We start from the raw sequence: 18,613 nt of genomic DNA, 5'->3' as shown, positions 1-18,613 counted from the left end.
AATTTTTTTATAATTTAATAGGAAAACAGTTACTTGAAATAGCGGGTCTGTCAAATAAATTGTTGCTTAAAGGTAGCGGTTTTCAAATATTTGTAAAAAAAAAGGCATGATTTGAATATTTTACTTTCTCCTTATTCTCCTCACTTCTCATTTTTAACTGTGAATAGCAAAAAAAAACCTCTGGTAAAAAGTTAAGAAGACCAGTCACCCCTTCCACCGTTTGACACGTGCTGCTGCTGCTGCCATCGAGGGTTTGGCCACTTCAAGTAGCGGTATTCAGTTTTTAGTTAAGAAAACCAATTATCAAGTTAACCGGTAAGAAAAAAAAGTCAGTTTTCCCCACTTGTTTACATGGACAATAAAGATGGAATAGACACTGTTTTTGGAATTGGATGTTTTGCTAGCATTATTCATGAAAAAGGCTCCTTCTATATGAGAGATGATACACATAAACTTGGTTTATGTGGGGCCAACATAAACTTCCAATAAAAAAATTAACACATCACCCTAAGCCAAAAACAAAGAGAGGGAAAAATGGGAGGGAAAGAATTTCACGATGGCGCTAATTCTGCGGACTTTTTCCTCCTTTATTTTTTGGCGCTCAAAATTTATTGTGTTACTAAACAATTATATTATGATACTAATAAATAAAATTTGTAGCTATAAATAATAATGTAGTCATTAATAAAGAGAGAGATTTTTTATAAGAATTGAATATATATCATTTACACTAGTAGAAAAATGTAAAATGGCACCGGTTCAAAACCCCCCTATGGCACCGGTTTTGAACCGTTGGGTATTTGAGGGATGCCAAAAAGTGGGATTTTTGGCACCAGTTCAAAACCGGTGCCAAAAATGACCCAAAAAATAATTTTTTTTTTTTTTTTTTTTTTTTTTTTTTTTTTTTTTTTTTTTTTTTTTTTTTGCATTTTTTCACTTAAATTGATATATAAACACTATCATATATATAAACTTACATATTTTCATTAATAAAAGGCTAAAAGCCATTAATATTACAATTTTGGTCCAAACAAAAAAAAACTGTAATATTACAGAAGGAACAACACAGAAACAGAACACCAAGTCATGGGCAGTTCTCAGCCCTTGCTGTGCGGATATAATGCTCTTCATTGTTGTCTGGTCTAAAGCAGTACACACCACCACCTTATTATAGCTTGTCTCCAATCCTCCGCTACCTTGCTGGATCGTAGCATTTCATAGGCTGCCCAAAAACACATGGTAGCCAATGCCTTTCTAATCCACTCCCTACAATCAAACTGTTGATAAAAACAAACCTGCTGCACTAAGAAGGCAATTACAAATTGATCATTATATCAAAAAATTACATGTAGGCTATGAAGAGAATAGCAGTGATCAAAGTACTATTGATTTAAAATAAGAATTCAGGGCACTCTGACAAGTACTCTATTACTAGATAGTGAAATCAGAGAAGGAAGAATATATTAACAAAGGAAAGTTGCAAATACCAACATTTTTCAGAATATACCAAAATTGCACTAAATTCTACAGTTCGAATTCGAATACAAGTAAAATTATAATAATATAAGCTCTTGAAAATATTGTCAAGCGGTATATATCAGGAGAAAAGAAGATAAAACCTATTAGAATGAACTAGAGAATAATAAAACATATGTAGTCTGATAGCTAGATAATCCCCCAAAAGATAGTGGCCTGGACTCTGGAGGATAGGACCATCACAATCTATAATTAAGAAATATCTCATAGAACAAAAAATGGTTATGCACATGACAGAATAAAAAAAAATGATAAAAGAGGAAAAGAATTAAGTTACTGACCGACATAATGATTACTTCTTAGATCGACATGGAGATGCAACCTACCTGGCCCCTATTAAATGGGAAAAGACATTAGTTGTTAAAATCATCATCATATTTCATTATAGAATAAGATGCACACAAATTATAGCTCAGGTAGCAAGACCTGATGTCGTGTCCTTATCAATATATTCCCTGCAAGGAAATCCACTTCTAGTTGGAAAGAAGGTATACAAAGGCAATTATATTGTTAGCTTCTCCTCTCTAACACAAAATAGTGAAAAACAAAAGAAAATATTTTTATTTAAATAATAGCCAAAACAAGAATGATCCACCTTCACAATTGAATTAAGCAGAAACACTTACAATCTGACTATGAGGTCTAAATGCTAAAGACAAGGAAGCAACTGTGTAAAAAAGGAATGTTCCTCAAGTATATTCTAGGAATCCTTTAACCTAGAAAATGGCATCATTAAGATTAAAGGCATAGGGAGGCATGGTACTTTTCTATGTACAAGTGGATTAATAGTAGTGGCAAAAAAAAGGCTATAAACCTTAAATAATCAGGTTTATGGGTCTATTTACTGAAAGACGAGTCTCCATCATGTGATGCCTTCCAAGAAAAATTCAAAGTATCAAACTATATGGCATAAAATGTTCTATTGTGCAAGCACATGAATGGGTATGGGACCATAATTGGCTATATAATATAATTTCAAATATTCAACAAGTACACCAGCATACTATAATCCGATTCACATCTTCCTAAAGAGCTTTATTTCTCTGCAGTTTTCAAGCACAAGAACCAGTATAATCTCTACATATTCATAACAAAAGAAGCATTCAACACCTGCAACTTCACTCAAGCAACACCACTTTCCAAGACGCAAACATCATCATCTGTCTCATCACAAATGTACAACCCATACACCTACCATAAATCACACAACGAAGTTCCCTTGGTTCTGCTTCTCTTTGATCTCAACATCTTACTTTTACTTCATCTATAATAATATCAATTAGATTGTGATCAAATAATCACATAATTCATCTGAACTACTCCACAAATTACCAACAATTTAACCTTAACTGTGTTTTGGGGTCAAATTACAAGAAAATTCATTAAAATTACTCCAGGAATCACCAGAATTCATCTAATATACAGTAATCAGTTTTTTTGAACATTCATCTAAATTACTTTACACATTGCTAGAAATTTATCTAATTTACTCATTTTTTAGGTCAAATTTCCAAAATATTCGTCTAAATTACTCTACAAATTATAATTATCAATAAACTACTAGTTTTATCAATGGAGATTAATTAAATTACAGGAAAAATTCACAAAACAGGAAAAAAAAATGATTCTTATGAGAAACATGAATAATGCATAATAAATTATTTACCTGAATCGTCATCATCATCATTTCTAATATTAGGGTTTGTACATTCCGATTGATGATTCATCAAATTCATAGCTAAAAATTCGAATCAAGAGTTCTTTCACTTCCCATTCATTCGAATTCACGTCCCATACATACAAATTACAATAATTATCATAACAAGAGGGACAAAATCAAACTCAAAATCAAACATTACATAATAATTCAAACTAAAAAACAACAACTGAATCATAAAATCCAAAATCAAAACCCAAAAACTCAACGAAATCGAAACCCTAACCTAAATTATACAAAATCAACAAAACAAAGGAGGGTTAAACCTTGTGAGGAGCAGTGTCACCATTAGAGATCTAGGCATCGTTCTCCTAGTTTTTTAAGGGCTTACGCCATTGGAGACGACTGCGGTGGTGGTGGCAAGAAACTAGGATGGAGAGAGAGGAGGGTTGCGCTGGTGGTGACTACGGTGGGAAGCTAGGATGGAGAGAGTTGAGGGTTGCGCTGGTGGTGGCTGCGGTGGAGCGATAAAAGAGAGGAGACGGAGAGTTTGAGAGGAGAGAGGAAACAGAGGAGACAGAACAAGAGAGTTAGAGATAGAGAGGAAAGAGTGAGGAGAGAGAGCGTGTTCTAATTTTAGGGAATTTTGGAAAAAATGCACCGGTTAACCGGTGCCCTATTAAACTTGTTTTTATTTTTGTGGTCTAGGCTTTATTTTTGGCACCGGTTTTCAATAACCGGTGCGCATTTGTCGGTGCGTTTTTATCTTTTTCTACTAGTGATAATATTTCTTAAATTACAAATTAAAAAAATATTATGAAAACACCTGTGAAATTCTTTTTTAATGCTCTTTCTAAAGACATCCATATTGATATATTTTCAAAAAAAATAAAATAGTTGGACAATTTTAACCTTACTATAGTGTTGTATTTTACCTTTATTTTTTACTCTCGATACCAATAAACATCATTTTGTTATCCAAAATGAATTTAACTTTAAAATAAAGCGACAAAATATAAAAAATAGCATTTCAAAGGATTACAATAAAATAGTTAGTGTAGTTTTGGGGGTGGGAAAAATGTGGAATGGTTTTGGGGTGGAAAAAAAGAATGTGGGTAGTTTTGTGCTCCTTAATATTAATATGAGTTAATTTTTTATTATAAGGCACTACAATTAATCTTGTAACATACAACTATTATTTACTCTGGGTCAATTATTTTACCAAAATAAAGAATATACAAAAATAAATATTTATAAAGTAAGAATAACTCTTCAAATTAAACATCCAATATTAATGACAATACTTTAGTTGAAGAGCTAAACTAAAATAGTAAATAATTAAAATCAAATAGTGGAGGGTTAAAAATATTTCATTTAGAATACAACAAATAGCTATATATGCAAATTAAATAAAAAAAATTAAATATATTATTAATAAACTTAAAAATACAACAAATAGCTATATATGCAAATTAAATAAAAAAAATTAAATATATTATTAATAAAACTTAAAATTTTAATAATTTGGAATCTTTGTTTATATCTAGTAAGTAGATTTCTAACTAATCTTCGTGTCATTAGTATTTAATAATTAGTGAAGGGTTAAAATCAAATAGAGGGGGGTTAAAATATAAAACATTTTTGAAATACATAAAGTAATTATCGATCGGTTACTAATAATTATAGCGTTATGTGAAACAAAAGTTTCAAATAACATATTAATACTTCCTCCGTTACATTTGCAGCTTTAGAATTTTTACTTTCACACCAATAATACCCCAAAGTTTGATCGAATATTGTTTGTAATACTAATAATTTAATCTAATATGATCTTATTTCTTAATATTAGATAATCGATTTCTCCAAGATAAGGCACAAAAATTATTAAACTTGTAGTGAAACATACTAATCACTTGTTATTTTTAAAAATGAAATGATGCTTCTTTATAATAATACAACTACTAAGGGCCTGTTCTCATACGATTATTTTCAATTCAGTTCAGCTCTAATAAGTTCAGTTCACTTCAGTTCAGTTTAGTTCAGCTCCTAATTTCCTTCTCTTGTAAAATATTCATTTCAATTCAGTTTAGTTCAGCTCTAATAAGTTCAGTTCAAATCAATTCATTTCAGCTGAGTTCAGTCAATGAGAACATGCCCTAAATCTTGATAAATTGTTTAACCAAAAAGTGAAATTACGCTATTATTACTAGATAATAATTGATTATTAAAACACAATTATTAATATTGTACAAATACAAACACTTGACTAGCAAATAGTGAGATTATACAAAAATAATCATTTTCCAAATATAATAGTGAAGGGTTAAAATAAAATGGTGGAGGGTTATAATAAAATAATTTTGGATTATAAAAATAGTTATCGGTTACTAATATATATTTAATTTTGTCAAAAATTGACTGTAGACACCCATTTGTGTCTCCCCAAAACCAAACCCGGTGATGAGTACCTTTCACGTCGAATCATAATCGAATGAAACGAAGTGTGGAAAGGTCTAGTGTAGCGGAAAGTTTTATTTCTTTTCTCTTCTCCCTGTTTTTGGAAAACTTTATTTTAAGAAAACAGACAATCCAGTTTGGTTGGTCCATGATATGGGTCCAATAGTGGTGTAGTTGGATGGGGCTTGCAAAAACCTTTCCAACGATATATTATAAGCCCAATTCCGATGAATATTGAGGAAGTTATGGCCAATTTACTAAACTGGGCCCGGTTTGAGCTTTATGTACGGCCCAATGATCTAGGGGAGGGCCTAATATGATTTATCATTCCTAATGCAATTAGGAATGGTTTTAGTCTTCTAGAATCTTCTAGAAGGTTCTTTTCATTCCTAATTCAATTAGCATTGATAAGTTGACTTTGTTGACTTTTTAGAGTTTTAATCAAGATCAAATAGCATTTTCGAAGGAATTATATTATTTTATCTTCCAGTACGGGAAATTTATCAGATTTTCGAAAACGCGTTGAAATCCAGTTTGGCGTCCAACCCCAGGCCTTGGCGCCAGGCGCTAGCCAATGGCGCCTGGCGCCAGCTAGCCAGGGTTGGCGACAATCCTGTTTTGCGATCGTCAGACTCTGTTTTGTTAAATTATCTTTTTTGGCTGATTTTCTCTATAAATATCGTATCAAAAACTCCGTTTTCATTCACCAATTCACGAATTCTCAACATACGTTAATTATTTAGCATTCTTTTCTTTCTTCAATTCTTTCTTGTTTTTCATACAAAATTCCGCATTCACAAGATCTAGAAACACCTAGCCATATTCGAAGTTGCCTTCGCCCTAGACGTGAAAGGTTTAATTTCTGAGGGTTTGGTCCCAAATCTCTCTTTCAATTATTTAATTTAATTGTTTTGATTATTATTTTCCTTGAAGTTACTAACGTGTGCATTTTGTTATTAGAAAGAGGTACGAGGCATCAAAGTAAGTACTTTAATTGATTTATTGATATTATGATGTAGACATCATGTTTAGATTGTTATTATGATTCCTAGTATCATGTCTAGGATATTTTTAATATTAAATATGATTGTTACGATGCTTCCTATGTTCTTTCTAATATTTATTCATGTTAGTATCATGTTAGGGTTAAAGATTTGATTTTTATTGCTTAGTGACATGCTAGGGTTTGTTATTAATCTTGTTAGTATCATGCCTAGGATCTTGCAATTATTATGCTTTAATATTAACATGAACATGATTATGATTATTATTATTATTATTCATGATATTGATTATTTATTATGTTGCTTGATATTTTATTGCTTGATCACACCTTTTATTGCATGTTTAAAGGGAATTTTGTACTTGTAATCACGCTTAATAAGATAATTAATAATCTTGTTAGGGTTAATTTGATTATAATTCAAGTGATCGCCAATAATAGTTTATTTGTGCATTAAATTCAACCAACATAGATTAAACAGGTTTAGGGTCAATCCTATTGATTGCATGTTAGTCAGAAAGCGCACATGAATACGAGCAGAATAAAGTAGAGGCCTATTATTAGGGCAGATTCAATCTCTTTTAGGTTGGATTTGTACCTTCATCCCCGAACCCTTATTTGGTTCATGACCTTATGGAGTTGACGATCTCTTGGATCGTTAAGGGGTGTAACCTTCACCTCGTGAATGGTTTACAAGTTCCTAAAAAACTTGTTGGCGACTCTTTTGCTCTATCTTCTTCCCTTTTGGACGCCACCGTACTTTAGTGTATGATCATAGTGGGGTTCAAGCTAGTGGGATTAAAGGCTTGAAATTATACCCTACAGTTTTTGGCGACTCCACTGGGGAGGATTTCTATTTTAATTCCTGAATTTGTTTCGGCAATGATCTAGAATGAGTGGATGAGACTTGAAAAGCTCTAAGTATTTCATGTGCGTAATTTTGATTAACATTATTGTCATATGCATAAAAAAGGTTCTCATTGGAAAGACCATCCGTAATGAGTAAAAAACATAGGATTTTACACGTAGAAAATTTGAGAAATGTCTTTCACAACTAGGACTGAAATAACACCACGCGAAATTGGAAGATTTTATCGAGCACAGAAAGCTGCTGAGGCATGTGGGAAGTAGCGTCAGGGGCCAGAGCTTGGCGCCAAACTTTTAGCCGTAGCGCCAGACGCCAGTATTGGCGCCAGGCGCTACAGTTAAAAGTTGGCGCCAGTCTCTGTTTGCTGGCGCCAATTTCCCCCAATACTGAGCCAGAAATATGCGTTCTAATTTCGACCGGTTTTTCGTATTGTTTGCTCGATCCTACTTCCTGATTGAATTTTTTCTCACTTTTCTGAAATCCATATGTGTTCTACATATGGACATAACCCTCTGGGAATTCATGCTCCATCTACCCGATTGAACGCTCCGTGCAACAAAGGGTACATCCGAGATATTGAATTCACCAAACCATGGAAGCGAGTTTTTTCTAAAACTCGCGGTGTCCCATCCACTCGCGCCAACCCTTCACGGTTAGGCTTCCGCGCGGTGCATCCGGACAATTAACCATGGACCCTATTTGACTAAACCATATCCTGAACTTTAGAGAACTAGAGCCATGGTTAGGTTGCGAACTCATTGCATCATATTGTGCCTACTTGACTAATTGTGCATTATTTGTTGTGCATATGTATTCTATGTTTCTCTTAACCGTTTGTTGATTTGTGTTGAGACTAAAATTAATGACTTAAAGAACTTTGCCTATTTAATTAATTAATTTGAGTCGATAAAGTCTTTTTTTTAATCGGAATTGACCTAGTACGACTTTAGGCATACCCCAGTTGACTAATAATACCGAAAACAGTCCCAGACCGAAGCTCCAATATTGGCGCCAAAGTCTGAGCTGTAGCGCCACATTATAGTGTGTAGCGCCAGGCATTAACTAAATTGTCTGGCGCCAACCACCATAGTGTGACGCCAGTCCTGTCGCTTGGCCGACAGTTCGGATTATTTGTCGAGTCATCACCTAATGTCTAATTAATCAGTTTTCTGTTTAATTCGGTTAATTTTGCTGACAATAATACTTAATTGAATCAATGTTCGAGTTTAGGCACTAAGTCCCATGGTCTTACACAAGAGTCCGAGCATGTCACTTACACTCAATGCACACACCAATACACATGTTTTGACCATGATTAAGAGAGTCTTGTGTGCGCGCTTTTTTCGTCATTTTTTTTAGGGGGTAAGTCGGATTGTTATCCTCCAATAAATAATAATACTTAGTCCCCTAAAAATATGTACATTATTGTTGCCAAAATAAGCATACTTTTTTTAAAAACCATAAAGTCAAGTTGATTCGAGTCAAGTAATTAAAACGCAAATTGGCTTAATTTACAGCGCGTGGTCAAGAAAGGAAGGACGATTAATCAAAGATAACCTCTTCGTACAAGTCCAACTTTTCGACAAACCTATAGCCCGCAAGAGGAAAGCAAGAGTTATAATGGCAACTCAAGAAGAAGTCAATGATCTCAAGAACCAACTGGCTACTGTAACTGAGACACTGAAGCTCCTCGCACTTAAGATCGATGATCCCGTGAAACAACAACAAATGGACCTCATGCAAGAGAGCCTAAGAAAGTTGTCCAACGACTACAAGTTTCAAGAACTCACATCCCAAGGGGTCTCGGTGGATAAAGATCTTCTTCCGCAGAAGTTCAGCGCCAACAACATCCCAAAATTTAGGGCAATTGACAACCCTTACTTCCATTTAAGAGCATTTGAAACAATAATGAGTATCAAGGGTATCGATAAGAAAGTCTTCCCTTCTCTGTTCTCACTATCTCTCGAGACAGTTTGCCAACAATGGTTCTTTTCTCTCGAAAAAGAAAAGACCTCTACATGGGAATCCATAGCAAACGCTTTCGTTGATAGGTACAAATGCAACATTCAAATCGAAACTGACCATAGAGAACTTGAAATCCTCAAACAGAAAGAGAATGAAGGCTTCACTTCTTTCTTTAACAAGTGGAGAGAAACCTCAGCTAAAATGATCGAGGTACCAAGCGAAAAAGAGTCCGTGAGACTGTTCATTAAAAATCTCCAAGAAAAATATTCCAAACATCTTAAATATCAAAATAACCTTCATACCTTTAAGGCTGTTTATGATATTGGGATCAATATTGAAGATGACTTGGTTAAATCTAAAGCTGCCAACAATAGCTCCAACAGTGGCTGGAAAGGAAAGAAGAACGACAATCCTTCTTCTTCCAAAACCGCCCACTCAAATAATGTTAGCACCTTTAATCTAGGAGAAGTCCTCGCCATGAACAACCAAGGAAAAAGGAAACCATTTAGGAGGAACTTCACTCCTATTGGCATGAGTTATGACACCGCATTTGATAGATTAAATGCAAAAGGTCTTATAACTCCCATTGGACCATTTGGGGATCCACCAGTTGAGAAGAGGTCGGCTAACTGGAACCCCAACGCACATTGCAAATATCACCAAGGTAGGGGCCATTCTACTGAAAGCTGTTGGAAGCTTAAGGAAGCTATCCAAGACCTAATTGACAGTAACAAACTGCCGTTGCCCCCTGCCAGTAAGAAGCCAAGTATTGACAATGCACCTCTAGCTCATACTTTGGCTATCTCCGATGAAGAAAACGAAGTTGACCCCTCATCTCTCATTAAGCCTGTCAAAGCAACTAATGTCGAAGAAGGAGGAGAAGAGATCTTTTTCGATGTTAGAGATAACCTTCCAGAACCAGCAAACAAGGAAGACATACAATTGCTCACACTGTCTATGAGGGAGGCATCGCAACTATTACGTGAAGCTCTCAAAGTCATGAACGAACTTCACAAGAAATATGATGAACTTCCATGTCCAAAGGAAGAACCTAAAAGAGAATTCACACCAGTGAAAACGACTTATGAGGCGAAGTATTTTCCCTTACAAGTCACCGAAAAACCCAAGAAGAGCAATAGAGTTTACACTCCAATTGGGATCCCATATGCACAAATGTTCGAAATGCTCTCCGAGAGTGACAAGGTCAAACCTCTCGAACCGAGACCATTTGAATCATTAAAAAGAACAGATAGATATTACTTTCAGTACCATCAGTCAGGGGGGCACACCATAGAAAACTGTTTCAAATTCAAGGATTTGGTGCATAAAATGATTGATGAAAAGGAATTAATCCAAGTTCAACAAGAAGAGGACATAACTGTTAATGGAGTATGGGACAGTGATGAAGAAGATGTCTACCTAAAGGACATAGTAGGACCTTCACCTTCCGTATCATACACCGCAGACGACATTTGGGCTGAAGAAGATTCATCAATAGACGTCCTCACAAGATCCGGGAGAATGCAACCTCCCGTTTCAACACAACCTATGCCTACTGTACAACAAGTTCCCATACCTATCATCGAAGACAACGACATCGTTAAGCAGTTTAAGAAGACAAAATTTGAGATGAATGTATGGAAGCTCCTGGCAACATCTCGAGAACATAGGTTGGCTGTAATGAATGCCTTGGATAAAATTGGGATAGATTCTGACACCACTCCTGAGGGACTAGCTAACTTCCTCACAAGTGACCTCCCTAGTCCGATTAATCTAATCACCTTCTCCGATAAAGATTTACCCCCAGAAGGTGACAAACACTACAAGGAGTTAAACCTCACGGTAGTCTGCAAAAGGATGAATGTTCCCATGACTCTTGTTGACAATGGATCAGCTATCAATGTCTGTCCGCTTAGGACTGCGAGAATGCTCGGCATAAGGGATGAGGATTTAACTCCGTCCACGCAAGGAATAAGAGCTTACGATAATACTCGCCGTCAAGCTCTTGGTAAAATAACCCTAAATTTGACGGCAGGAGCAATAGAACATGCTACTACTTTTCAAGTGGTAGACATCAAAGCCTCATTCAATCTGTTGTTAGGACGCCCTTGGCTCCATGATCTAAAGGCCGTCCCTTCATCTCTCCACCAACAAGTGAAAGCCATAGTTGGAGGAATTCCAATCACTATTGACGCTTCGCCGATGAGAATCAAATCCATAGAAAATCCAATCATCAATGTGGAGCACGACGAAGATGACGAAGACCTATGGGGCTTTAACGAAGAAGTCTCCTTAATCCAAGAGGATGAAAGGACATCTCTTTGCCACGACCCCCATTCCAACATGATTATCAACACCATGCTGAAGAAACAAGGACACTTCCCTGGGATGACCTTAGGAAAGAAGAAGGGGATAGCAAAATCGGTGGAGTCACCTGGCCTCCCTAAACTAGATACTTTTGGACTTGGTTTCGAACCGACTCAGAAAGATCTCAAGCGAGCCCAGGACAAGTTGAAAGCACGTAGGGACGCTCGCATTCAAAAGAAAGCAATTCCAATGGATCAGTACCCTCTTACGCTTAATGGTCAGTTTATAAAAGAAGGAGAGGACTATCCATGCCATGAATTTCCCGAGCCATTTGTTGTAAATGGCATACGACAACCAGGATTCGAGATTTTCTTGGATTGTTACTTCACTGACGAAATCCCAACTCCCGTCTGTAAGGAGAAAGCACCCCCATGCTTTGACTTTAACGTCATGGGATTACTGTTTGGGCGAGAAAAGAATGAGCCAGCTTATGAGGAAGATAACTCCTCACTCATTCAAACGGTCCTACAAAGCGAAAACTTCAACCCCTCGAAGCTAATTACTCCAACCGAAGGATCATTGCAAGGGTGGCGCAAGACTATCAAGGTGACTACTCCGAGTGGAAGGAAGATATCAATCACGACAGGGCAAGGGCCGATGTTCGAAGAGTCGTCGGAGTCGGAGTCCGAGTCAGAGTCTTCCCCTTTAGAATCTTCTAAGTCTTTAGCAATAATGCCTCCCCTCCCTATTTCTTCTCCTAGGATAGTTAGTGATCCAGTCCCTGAGGACATATCACTCTTTGATGTAATGATCTCAGAGTATAATAATACTTCTCGTTCTCCGTACTTCTCGTGTTCTTCCCTAACCCAAGATGACAAGCATTGCTTAGCTAACGATGAAAAAGATAAAGAAATTATTAAAGCAATGGAAACACTTGAAAAGAAAACACCAGTAATTGAAGAGACTGAAACAGTCGACATCTCGAATGATTCAACTCATAAAAGAGAAGTTAAAATCGGACTAACGTTGAATAAACAAGAAAGAACCGATTTAATTAACTTACTTAAAGAATTTATCGATGTATTTGCTTGGTCATATGAAGATATGCCAGGCATTAACAGAGAAATAGCTCAACACACTATACCATTAATCCCAGGAATGAAACCTGTAAAACAAAAGTTGCGTCGAATGAAACCCGACGTAGCACTTAAAATAAAAGAAGAAGTTCAAAAACAAATAACTGCAGGTTTCATCAAGGTATCCAAATACCCCGAATGGGTCGCCAACGTCGTCCCAGTTCCAAAGAAAGACGGAAGGGTAAGGATGTGTGTCGACTATCGAGATCTAAATAAGGCAAGTCCAAAGGACAACTTCCCTTTGCCACACATCGATGTTCTGGTAGACAACACGGCAAATCACGCGCTTCTCTCATTCATGGACGGATATGCTGGTTACAATAAGATTCTCATGGCAGAAGAAGACATGGAGAAAACGACCTTTATCACACCGTGGGGCACTTACTGTTACACGGTAATGCCATTTGGGTTGAAAAACGCAGGTGCTACTTACCAACGTGCAGCAACTGCCTTACTCCATGACATGATGCACAAAGAAGTTGAAGTATATGTCGACGACATGATTGTGAAATCAAAGGACCGTCCAGGCCATCAAGTAGCCTTAAGGAAATTTTTCGAAAGGCTAAGAAAATATAATATGAGGTTGAATCCATCAAAATGCGCTTTTGGAGTCACCTCGGGCAAGCTCTTGGGATACGTCATAAGCTCTAGAGGAATAGAGATAGATCCAACCAAGATTAAAGCTATCATGTCGATGCCACCGCCCAAGACCGAGAAACAGATTCGAGGATTTATTGGCCGGTTGCAATACATAAGTAGGTTCATATCAAAACTGACAACGATATGTGAACCAATCTTCAAAAAGCTCAAGAATAATGTACCAGTAATATGGGATGATGTGTGTCAAAAAGCCTTTGACAGGATCAAAGCCTATCTCGCAAATCCTCCCGTATTAGCACCAGCACTTCCCGGAATACCTCTTAGGTTATATTTGACGGTTACCAAAGAGACAATGGGAGCCATGCTAGCACAAGAGGTAGAAATCAAAGAGAACGCAATCTATTACCTAAGTAAGAAGATGCTCGAATACGAAACACGCTATACACCGCTCGAGAAATTGTGCCTCGCTTTGGTGTGGGCCACAACTAAGTTGAGACATTACATGTTGGTACATACCGTTTTCGTAGTATCCCGATTGGATCCACTCAAATATTTGTTCAAGAAATCAACACTCAATGGACGTATTTCAAGATGGATAGTCAACTTAGCCCAATTTGATGTGCGGTTTATGCCACAAAAAGCTATTAAAGGATCTGTGGTGTCAGACTTTCTGGCAGACTTTCCAATAGAAGACTCGACACCAATACAAGACAATGAATTTCCAGATGAAGATTTGATGGTCACCGAAGATGATACTTGGACCTTGTATTTCGACGGAGCCTCAACCAAAAGGGATGTGGCGTCGGAGTGATACTAGTATCACCTAAAGAAGAACACGTCCCAATCTCAATAAAGCTTGATTTCGACGTTACCAACAACGCTGCTGAATATGAAGCATGCGTGGTAGGCCTTGAAACAGCCCTGGAATTGGGAGTAAAGAAGTTAAGGATATTCGGAGACTCTTCTTTGATTATCAATCAGATATCTAAAAGGTGGAAAGTAAGGAGCGAAAGCCTAGCCCCTTACCAAAGTTATCTGGAAACTCTTACCGATCAGTTAGAGAAGGTAGAATACACATATCTACCTAGAGAAGAAAACCAATTTGCTGATGCCTTGGCAAGATTAGCCTCAATGGTTAGGATTCCCATGGAAATCGAGCAAATACCTCTAACTATCGAAAAAAGGCACAAACCAGCATATATACAGGCTATAGAAGATGACGACTCAGTCCAAGACGAAGAAGAAGAACAAGAAGAAGAACCATGGTACACAGACATACTCAACTATGTCACCAATGGAGAATACCCTCCTCATGCTGACAAAAGAGCAAAGCGAGCATTGAGACTTTTTGCTTCTCAATATGTACTCATAGACAACGAGCTACATAAAAGGGTACCTAAAGGTCGAGCTCTCCTATGCGTAGGAAAGGTGGATGCACAAAGAATAATGAGAATGGTTCACGAAGGAATCTGTGGAACTCATGTAAATGGCAAAATGTTAGTCCAGAAAATAATGCGAGAAGGGTATTATTGGACTACAATGAATAGGGACTGCCATCAATACGTGAAAAGATGCCCTAAGTGTCAAATTTATGCCAATTTACAACATGTTCCTCCATCTTTGCTCTACACCTACACATCACCATGGCCATTCTCTACATGGGGAATTGACATAATTGGCAAAATCACTCCCCCAGGGACAGGAGGCCACGAATTTATTCTAGTAGCAATTGATTACTTTACAAAGTGGGTCGAAGCGCAATCATACGCTAAACTCACTGCAAAACATGTAGCACTCTTTATCGAGAGAAATATCATTTGTCGATATGGAGTCCCACATGAAACGATAAGTGACAATGGAACTCACTTTCAAGCCGAATGTGAAGAATTGCTACATAAATATGGTATCCAAAATCATCATTCGTCTCCTTGGACGTGGGATATTATCAATGCGGATGAGAATTATTTCAAGAGAAATAATTTTCGATAGTGTTCCCTTGGATGTGGAATATTATCAATGCGGATGGGGATTGTTTCGAGAGAAATAATCTTCGATGATGTTCCCTTGGACGTGGAATGTTATCATAGCGGGGAGGATAGTTTCAGGCGAAGCGATCTTCTAATTTGGAATCAGTTACGGGCGTAGCGGTTTTCAAGTGGGATGGCATTCTCTAGCTTGCAGGAGGTCATCAAAACAAAAAGTAAAGTGGCAGCAAATCGGTTACTTTCAGAGACGTGTGCTCGACGGTGCAAGATACGCGTTTCTTAACTCTTTTATCTGTTTAAATAATGCTAGTTTTGCAGGTATCGGCGTTACAAGATTGATTTAGGATCGCAGAACGTTCTGAATCATTCTCCGTCCCTATCGATACTTTGACTTTCGTTTTCGAAACTTGCGTTTCTCCAAACTCAGTCAAAGTGGGGGCTTCTGTAGACACCCATTTGTGTCTCCCCAAAACCAAACCCGGTGATGAGTACCTTTCAAGTCGAATCATAATCGAATGAAACGAAGTGTGGAAAGGTCTAGTGTAGCGGAAAGTTTTATTTCTTTTCTCTTCTCCCTGTTTTTGGAAAACTTTATTTTAAGAAAACAGCCAATCCTGTTTGGTTGGTCCATGATATGGGTCCAATAGTGGTGTAGTTGGATGGGGCTTGCAAAGACCTTTCCAACGATATATTATAAGCCCAATTCCGATGAATATTGAGGAAGTTATGGCCAATTTACTAAACTGGGCCCGGTTTGAGCTTTATGTACGGCCCAATGATCTAGGGGAGGGCCTAATATGATTTATCATTCCTAATGCAATTAGGAATTGTTTTAGTCTTCTAGAATCTTCTAGAAGGTTCTTTTCATTCCTAATTCAATTAACATTGATAAGTTGACTTTGTTGACTTTTCAGAGTTTTAATCAAGATCAAATAGCATTTTCGAAGGAATTATATTATTTTATCTTCCAGTACGGGAAATTTATCAGATTTTCGAAAACGCGTTGAAATCCAGTTTGGCGTCCAACCCCAGGCCTTGGCGCCTAGAATCAGGCTTGGCGCCAGGCGCTAGCCATTGGCGCTAGCCACCGGTGCCTGCGCCCGGCGCCAGCTAGCCAGGGTTGGCGCCAATCCTGTTTTGCGATCGTCAGACTCTGTTTTGTTAAATTATCTTTTTTGGCTGATTTTCTCTATAAATATCGTATCAAAAACTCCGTTTTCATTCACCAATTCACGAATTCTCAACATACGTTAATTATTTAGCATTCTTTTCTTTCTTCAATTCTTTCTTGTTTTTCATACAAAATTCCGCATTCACAAGATCTAGAAACACCTAGCCATATTCGAAGTTGCCTTCGCCCTAGACGTGAAAGGTTTAATTTCTGAGGGTTTGGTCCCAAATCTCTCTTTCAATTATTTAATTTAATTGTTTTGATTATTATTTTCCTTGAAGTTACTAACGTGTGTATTTTGTTATTAGAAAGAGGTATGAGGCATCAAAGTAAGTACTTTAATTGATTTATTGATATTATGATGTAGACATCATGTTTAGATTGTTATTATGATTCCTAGTATCATGTCTAGGATATTTTTAATATTAAATATGATTGTTACGATGCTTCCTATGTTCTTTCTAATATTTATTCATGTTAGTATCATGTTAGGGTTAAAGATTTGATTTTTATTGCTTAGTGACATGCTAGGGTTTGTTATTAATCTTGTTAGTATCATGCCTAGGATCTTGCAATTATTATGCTTTAATATTAACATGAACATGATTATGATTATTATTATTATTCATGATATTGATAATTTATTATGTTGCTTGATATTTTATCGCTTGATCACACCTTTTATTGCATAATTAAAGGGAATTTTGTACTTGTAATCACGCTTAATAAGATAATTAATAATCTTGTTAGGGTTAATTTGATTATAATTCAAGTGATCGCCAATAATAGTTTATTTGTGCATTAAATTCAACCAACATAGATTAAACAGGTTTAGGGTTAATCCTATTGATTGCATGTTAGTCAGAAAGCACACATGAATACGAGCAGAATAAAGTAGAGGCCTATTATTAGGGCAGATTCAATCTCTTTTAGGTTGGATTTGTACCTTCATCCCCGAACCCTTATTTGGTTCATGACCTTATGGAGTTGACGATCTCTTGGATCGTTAAGGGGTGTAACCTTCACCTCGTGAATGGTTTACAAGTTCCTAAAAACTTGTTGGTGACTCTTTTGCTCTATCTTCTTCCCTTTTGGACGCCACCGTACTTTAGTGTATGATCATAGTGGGGTTCAAGCTAGTGGGATTAAAGGCTTGAAATTATTCCCTACATTGACGGATTTAAAAATGCAAAATAAATAAAAGTTTTAAAACATAATAATTATAATACCTAAAATTTTCGAAACTTTGTTTACATATTGTAAGGACATTTTTAAAAAAATTACAATTGTTATTTTGTAAAAAAGTGAAATTATGCTCCTTGATATTAATACTACCAGAAGTCTAGAAACATGTCTTAAAACTTACAATTGTTGCATCAATAACCAAATTTGGGGAATATTTTTCATGTTAACATCTTCATACTTTATATACTACCTCCGTTAAATTTTAGGAAAATTTGCATATTGTAGCCATTTAAATTTCATATTTTGCAAATTGCAGCCATTTAACAAAAAAAATTGCAAATTGCAGCCCAAAAGTTCGTATAAATTGTAAATTGCAGCCCAATTCAACTTTTTCATTGGTTTACATGTCGAAAAATCTTCGGTTAAGGTTTTAGGGGTCTCATTTTTACAGTTTCTCACAAATCAATACATTTTTGTTACGCAAAACGAGGCACTTGCGTTATTTTTTTGCTAATTCTGAGCTCAATCCGGGTCCCTAAGAACTAAAATAACCCCTAAAACCTTAACCAGAGAGTTTTTGACATGTAAACCAATGAAAAAGTTAAATTGGGCTGCAATTTACAATTTATACGAACTTTTGGGCTGCAATTTGCAATTTTTTTTTAAATGGCTGCAATTTGCAAACTAATAACTTTAAATGGCTGCAATTTGCAAATTTTCCTAAATGTTATGTGCAACTTTGG

The 18,613-nt window shown here is 36.4% G+C and overlaps 1 protein-coding gene across 20 annotated transcripts; it reads right to left on the bottom strand.

The window, feature by feature from the left end:
- Window positions 1–959: 959 nt before the first annotated feature.
- On the bottom strand, window positions 960–3,824 carry LOC145626841 (uncharacterized). 20 transcript variants are annotated; one of them, XR_014111105.1, is made up of 5 exons: window positions 3,520–3,824; window positions 3,203–3,274; window positions 1,963–2,009; window positions 1,818–1,869; window positions 960–1,298 (listed from the first exon to the last, which is right to left on the bottom strand). XR_014111105.1 is itself a non-coding variant. In XM_081679315.1 (5 exons), the coding sequence occupies exons 2-5, from the start codon at window positions 3,270–3,272 to the stop codon at window positions 1,143–1,145; spliced, it is 312 nt and encodes a 103-aa protein (XP_081535441.1). In that variant the 5' UTR covers window positions 3,273–3,274; window positions 3,520–3,824; the 3' UTR covers window positions 960–1,142. The 20 variants fall into 20 exon arrangements, 3 of the variants coding, with proteins under 3 accessions (XP_081535441.1, XP_081535439.1, XP_081535440.1); XR_014111110.1 differs by having other exon boundaries at window positions 1,963–2,006; XM_081679315.1 differs by having other exon boundaries at window positions 960–1,303; window positions 1,963–1,991.
- Window positions 3,825–18,613: the final 14,789 nt, after the last annotated feature.

Source organism: Chenopodium album, chromosome 4 (assembly GCF_948465745.1).
Source record: "Chenopodium album chromosome 4, dcCheAlbu1.1, whole genome shotgun sequence".
NCBI classification, from domain to species: Eukaryota; Viridiplantae; Streptophyta; class Magnoliopsida; order Caryophyllales; family Amaranthaceae; genus Chenopodium; species Chenopodium album.
The sequence above is the reverse complement of the archived record's forward strand: the minus strand, read 5'-3'. Positions and strand labels throughout refer to the sequence as shown.

Excerpts from the sequence above, each read along its gene's own strand:
- LOC145626841 (XM_081679313.1), bottom strand. The coding sequence starts at position 3,272 with ATGAATTTGATGAATCATCAATCGGAATGTACAAACCCTAATATTAGA. Across the intron at positions 1,870-1,962 it reads TGATAAGGACACGACATCAG|GGGCCAGGTAGGTTGCATCT; the intron begins GTCTTGCTACCT and ends CCCATTTAATAG. Across the intron at positions 1,304-1,817 it reads AAGAAGTAATCATTATGTCG|TGCAGCAGGTTTGTTTTTAT; the intron begins GTCAGTAACTTA and ends TTGCCTTCTTAG.